Source organism: Crocuta crocuta, unplaced genomic scaffold (genome assembly GCF_008692635.1).
Source record: "Crocuta crocuta isolate KB4526 unplaced genomic scaffold, BGI_CrCroc_1.0 scaffold1161, whole genome shotgun sequence".
In the NCBI taxonomy this organism is placed as follows: domain Eukaryota; kingdom Metazoa; phylum Chordata; class Mammalia; order Carnivora; family Hyaenidae; genus Crocuta; species Crocuta crocuta.
Window position 1 is genome coordinate 319,562 of NW_027531894.1, and position 6,000 is coordinate 325,561.

At 53.6% G+C, this 6,000-nt stretch overlaps 1 protein-coding gene across 9 annotated transcripts in view; it reads right to left on the reverse strand.

Moving 5' to 3' along the window:
- Positions 1-5,933, reverse strand: part of PHRF1 (PHD and ring finger domains 1) — a 29,255-nt gene extending 23,322 nt beyond the window's left edge. For 3 of the 9 annotated variants that reach the window (XM_077773357.1, XM_077773352.1, XM_077773349.1), the window contains exons 1-3: positions 5,798-5,933; positions 2,385-2,530; positions 1,875-1,982 (exon numbers count right to left, since the gene is read on the reverse strand). In XM_077773357.1, the coding sequence (XP_077629483.1) occupies positions 1,875-1,982; positions 2,385-2,508 (232 nt within the window). In that variant the 5' untranslated portion in view covers positions 2,509-2,530; positions 5,798-5,933. Of the gene's footprint in view, positions 1-1,874; positions 1,983-2,384; positions 2,531-5,562 lie in introns of all 9 variants that reach the window. The other 6 variants (XM_077773356.1, XM_077773355.1, XM_077773354.1 and 3 more) reach the window with 4 other exon arrangements.
- Positions 5,934-6,000: the final 67 nt, after the last annotated feature.

Here is a 6,000-nt window from a genome sequence, read left to right on the forward strand (position 1 = left end):
CTGAAGGGAAGGGTGGGCGTGCGTGTGGATGAGGCTTCCAGGTGCACCAGCCACACCCAGGGCCCTGTGGCCTCCCTTCCTGCAGCCCCTCCCTCCTGTCCTTCAGATCACAGCTTAGCTTGGCATGTATTACCCTTATCACAACTACTTCTGTATGCCACTGTGGCTGCTAAGTGGGGAGCGCAGGAACCCCAGCTGAGCTGGCTTCTGTACTCCCTCGGGCCCTGCCTACATTCTCTGACGTCCAACAGGCCCTCAGACCTTTGCTCAAGGGATGACGTCTTCTGGCTTTGGCCCTGCCAGTGCCAAGTGTGTGTGCCCAAGACTGGCTGCAGGGAAGCATAACGCCCCAACTCAATCTTGGGGGATAAGCTGAAGAGCCATATTTGTGACCTGCAAACTCAGGCAGGATTTTACATCCCAGCGTACAGGATTCAAAACCTAACTCGGGGTACCTGGGTGGCTCAGTCAGTTAAGCATCTGACTTCGGCTCAGGTCATGATCTCACAGTTCGTGGGTTTAAGCCCCGCGTCAGGCTCTGTGCTGACAGCTCAGAGCCTGGAGCCTGCTTCGGATTCTGTGTCTCCCTCTCTCTCTGACCCTTCCCTGTTCACACTGTCTCTCTCTCTCTCAGAAATAAGTAAAACATTTTTAAAAAATTAAAAAAAACAACAACCCAACTCTGTGGGTGCCTGGGTGGCTCAGCTGACTGAGTGTCTGACTCTTGATTTCAGCTCAGGTCATGATCTCTCGGTTTGTGGATTCAAGTCCAGCATCCGAGCTCTGCCCTCTTTCTGACCCTCCCCCAGCTAGTGCTTTTGCTCTGAGTTTCAATAAAACTTATTAAAAAAAATCTAACCACGGAAGGGCATGTCACCGATAAACACACAGCTGTCACTCACAATGGCTCCTGCTATTTCAGTCCTGTTCCCTCATGAGCACTGTCCCAAACATGAAGGATTCCCTTCCTGGAACATTCTGACACTGACAACTACAGGAGGCAGAGTCAAATACACAAATCCTGTATTTGTTTTAGAACCATGCCTCTCCTGACTTAATGACTATGCCAGAAGGAAAGGAGCCATGAGCCAAACTTCCAAAGTCCAGCACCCGATCAGCAGAGTGCCACACGTGCCCTCCCTCTGAGAAAGGTGATCACAGCTGGTCTTGGACAGGGTGGTCCAGCCTGGAGACCTTGTAGGCCATGCACAGCCAGGGCAGCTAAAAAGGACGCTGAAGGAGACGCTGTCAGCCTATCCAGAGTCCCTTAAAGCAGCATTTCCTGTGAAGAAGTTGAAGGGCACGAATGCCAACCCGTACGCCTGTGCTGGGGATTCCGTAATAAAGTCACCTCGCGCGTTTGCCAGCTCTCCCAGGGGCTCTGGTCAGAACAAGAACAAGCCACGGAAGACGCCGCTGACCTGTTGAGGGTCCTGGCCAAGTGGCCCCAGGCCACAGCACACCTTGCCTAGGCTAGCCCTGCCCTGTACCTGGGGGTGCGGGAGCTTGGGCCACCAAGAGCCTTCTGCTCAGTCTGGCAGCAAGTCCACCCTGTGCTCTCTCCCTGGAGAGACCCCACCTTCATGCTCCACCTTCTCAGACATTTGAATCTCCTGCCATCACCAGGGAAGAGGCCTGTGAAGCCATGCTGTCAAACTGAATTCGGAAAGAGAGGATGACAACAAGAGAAGCCGCTACCACAGCGGAAGGCGAGGGCCCGCCGCAGGGGGCCGAGGAGCCTCTCCAATTTCCCGCAGCCCTCAGTCGGCCAGTGTGGTCAAGGCATCGATTCCACTAACAACACTTTGTGAACTGCTGTCCCTGTCGCTGCAAGAAGGAATACCAGGAGGCTGTTCAAACGCTGGCGTTCTCACCAGATCGGTCCTCCAGCCCGCCCTCCTCGTCCTCGCCGTCAGTGCTGTAGCTGTGCTCACTGCCCGTGTCATCCTCCGAGCTGCCACTGCTGCCGTCACTGCTATCTTCTAAGGCGAAAGAGAGGAAGACACAAGCCCAGGGTAAGTGTCACACAATTAAGGCAGCGAAAGGCAAGGGCTGGCTCCAAGCTGCGCAGAGGGGCTCAGAGGCACGGGCCAAAGGGACTAGTGGCAGCTGACCAGGTGGGGCTGGGGAGCCGGGCTGGAGGGGGACAGATGCGGGGAAAGCGTGTTCTTCCCCATGAGCATCTATCCTGATCTAGTGAAAAATAAGATAAACAAATGTATCACTAACACAATTTAAAAACAAAGAATTACTTTTTTAAAAAGTCTGAGAGTTGAAATTGACACATGTAGGTAACGCCCCAAAGGGAACTCCAGCTTTTCCCAGAGCCAACCACCCAGACAGGTGCAAGCCATGAACACCACCAGCTCCAACTGCTCACCCACCTCCATGCAAGAAGTGGGAGACCGGCTCACCAGCACTGCTGGCCAGGGCAGCAGGGCCAAGTCCTGAGTGTCCATCTGGCCCTGGGCTTCGGTCCACAAGCTCGTCCAGGCTGTCGTCATCCATCGCTAGACATTGGCGTTTGGCTCTGAAATTAACCAGAGTCAAATGATTCCCAATTGTCCCAAGATGCAACACTTTCCTTCTGCAAGCCCAACAGTCTCCAGTCACTTGCTACACATAATGACCTGGTGACTCATGTTCACTTGTAAGACAGGGAAGCCAAGCCATGAGACAGAAAATGAAACAATTCTAGNGGTGGGATCAAGCCCCACGTTGGGCTTCACACTCAGTGTGAAGGTTCTGCTTAAGGTTCTCTCTCTCTCAAGTTAAAAGCAAAAACAAAGAAACAAAGCAATTCTAACCACAAAGCTGTGCATCTTTGCCATCTACAAATGAGAAAAGCCAATTCTCACTTCAAAGTCAAATCTCAATTTATAGTGGACCTAATTTAGTTTCAGTCTGACAACACCTTAACTCTCCTAAGGAATCCTGACACCAGGCACAATGAAATGGCTTATCACAAGGTGAGGCAAGCAGGGTTTTCAATGCAGGGCGGTGGGAGGTGCCAGACAGGCCCCTCTTCCTGCACTCCCCTGCCATGTCACTCTCAAAGCTGGTCAGCCCACCCTGGCTCACCAGACCACCACTGGGAGGCTGTGAGTCAGCCGAGGGTCCTCTGACCTCACCCCAAGTGCATCCACAGGGCACTGCTGAGATGGAATGGGCCAAGAGCAGCCCAGGTGCAGAGGCGGGGCTCTGCTGCTCAGCCACCATTTCCACTTGCTCCTAGGCTCTTGATCTCTAAATGGGGACACCTGTCCTGCCTACTCTGCAAGACCACTGCAAAGATGACACAGAAGATCTAGACAAATAACCTCACAAACGCAAGACACAATCACCTCCTTCATCAGGCCTTCCAATCTTGTGGACCCCAAATAAGGGCTTCTTTCTCAACAATGCACTCATGTCATTTCCCAGATGACTCTTAGAGGACACACTTAACACTCTAGGACATAATGAAGAAAACTCTCCCTATGCAGTGTGTTTGGGCCAAATCCACTCTCCGTCGTCAGAGGAAAGGGGTCACACAAAAGACCAGATGGCAGAGGAGAGGAAGGTGCCCAAGAGCCAGGCAAGGTTTGTTCATGGATCCTGCATGCAGGCTTCTCTCCTATGGGCCGCGGGCCACCCACCAAGGGCTTCACACACAACATGGCAGCCAGGAGAGGGGCTGTCTTTGTAAAGATGCTCCCAGAGAACAATTTCCCAATGGGGCTAAGGCCAGGTTCAGATTCCGGATTGCCTGGCTTCCCTTACAAAGCCCGAGACTTTAGGATGATGTTTCCTGAAACAGTGAGGGCATATTAGCACGGTGAAACTATCAAGTGCCTTATACTGCTTCCACCTGGAAATCGTGTCTCCCTAAGATTACCACCTTTCTTGTACTTAGTGCTCTGAGGCAAAGAAAATGAGCCATGGTGCCGTCCAACTAAGGGTCTGCACCCCTGGTGACTCAGCAACATAGCAGGGACCCAGCCTGTCCTGCAAGTTCTGACCATGACTCCTGCTAGAGGCACACAGACTAAGGGGCATGACAGTGCCGCTGTCCTTCCAGGAGGATGACATGTCTCCTATGAGCACGATGGCTTCAGGGCTCAGGGAAGAGGGCCTAGAACGGTCTGACCACAGTTGTGATCACTCCCACAGGTGGACTCCAGAGTATTCCTGGGACAGCTCCAGGACCTGCCCTGCCCCTGCTGTGTGCAGCACACTCTCCTGCCCACAAGGGGGGGGTGAATGCAGCTCACCCTCATTTGAAGTGCACAGGCCCACTTACATGTGACAGTTTCCGGTAAGTACGGTAATATGTGTTTTCCTTCCTCAGGGTGTTCTTGGGCAGCAATTTTTCTTCTACTTACTTTATAAGAACATGACCCATAACATACACAAGACGTGCGTCAATCAGTGGTTTCTGTCATCGGTAAGGCTTCCAGTCAATGGCAGACTATCAATAATAAAGTCTTTGGAGTCCGAAGTTACATGTGGAACTCTGACTGCGTGGGGGTCAGCACCCCAATCCCTGTGTTGTTCGAGGGTTGACTGTGCCATCACACATAGATCTGCCAGCGAACCCTACAGATACCAGAAAATGTAACCCCTGAGGCCACCAAAGATACAACAGAGCACAGCTGAGGACAGTTTTTAGGACAAATCCTTACCCTGATGACATGTGACACAAGCAGAGGACAAAGGGAAGAACAAATAAGCCCTGGCTTCCCTAGTGCACTAAGGCCTAGGCCCACCTGTAACAGGCAGTGGCAAGGCCTAGCTCAGAGGGCTGCCCGAAGAGGCCAAGCAGGCTGTGATGGGGTCTGGCACACAGGGGCTTGCCGGAAATACCAGCCGGGGCACAGGGTCAAATCCCCAAGTTCCTGCCCCTGTGGGGTTACGTCCCATGGCCTCGTGCTCCTCCACCACAGCTGGGGAGGAAAAGCTCTACCAGGGCAGCAGGAGGGTGTCGATTACAAGTCTGAGCACCGTCTGTTCCGGATCCATCATGCGACAGTTAACTGCTCGCAGGACCCAGGGGAAAAAGCCCAGGTAGCCTCTGAAAGTACTTTCCAGAGCAAGCACCTGTGCAAATACCAAGGAAGAGACCATGACTAGAGACCCCTTCCCTGTTGGGAGCACTGCAGTCAGAACTCTGTGAATGGGGACCCCACCTTAGGACCTACTGGCCCACCAGCAGCACCAGCTCAGACATGCCCGCCCAGATCCACCATCCCCACCTCCGCCCCCGTGCTCCAGAGGACAGGCCAGGAAGCCATTTCGCAGCAAGGCCCACAGCCCCCTCCCAGCTGCTGGCTGTGCTCTGGGGTTCTCCTGCTCAACCTCTAGACTTAGAGCATCAAGAAGAAATAGTTAAACCAGAAAGAGCATTTGTCTCTTTTCAAATGCAGAGACCCAAAGCACCTACAATTCCAACCGTTACTAAGGAAGCTAAAGAGCTTCAGTGGTAACTGGCACCTGGGCATCACCAGGCCCTGAGCAAGGCTGACAGTTCTAACACGGCACACCGGGCCGGTGACGGTTGCTAAGTCTCAAGTCAAACCTCACCTGGCCTCACGTTCTGCCCGTATGACCAATGGCTAGAAGGTGGCTCACCAGGCAGCCGCCAGAACGGTAAATGCAACCTCCTAGACTGACAAAGAGGTGACACGGACGCCGCTAGACAGAGAGCGCCGCCCCAGAGTCCGGCTGCGGCTGCGTTAACCTGGCGCTCTGGCAGTGCGCTCAGCAGCTGTGCGCCTTTGGTAAGTTACTTAGCCTCTCCAGGCTCGGCTCGGCTCACTTGTAGAAGAGGAAGGACGATCCCTACTCCCGGGGGTTGTTGTGAAGACTACGTGAGTTAACAGGAAACCATCCCGCGAACCACTCGGGCCGCCAAAACGGAGACGAAGCCGACGAAAGCAGTGATGACCGGGAGCTGGAAACGAGTTGGCAAAGAGTCACACCTCGCTCAGAGGGGAGAGCGACAGCGCGGGGCTGTTGGAC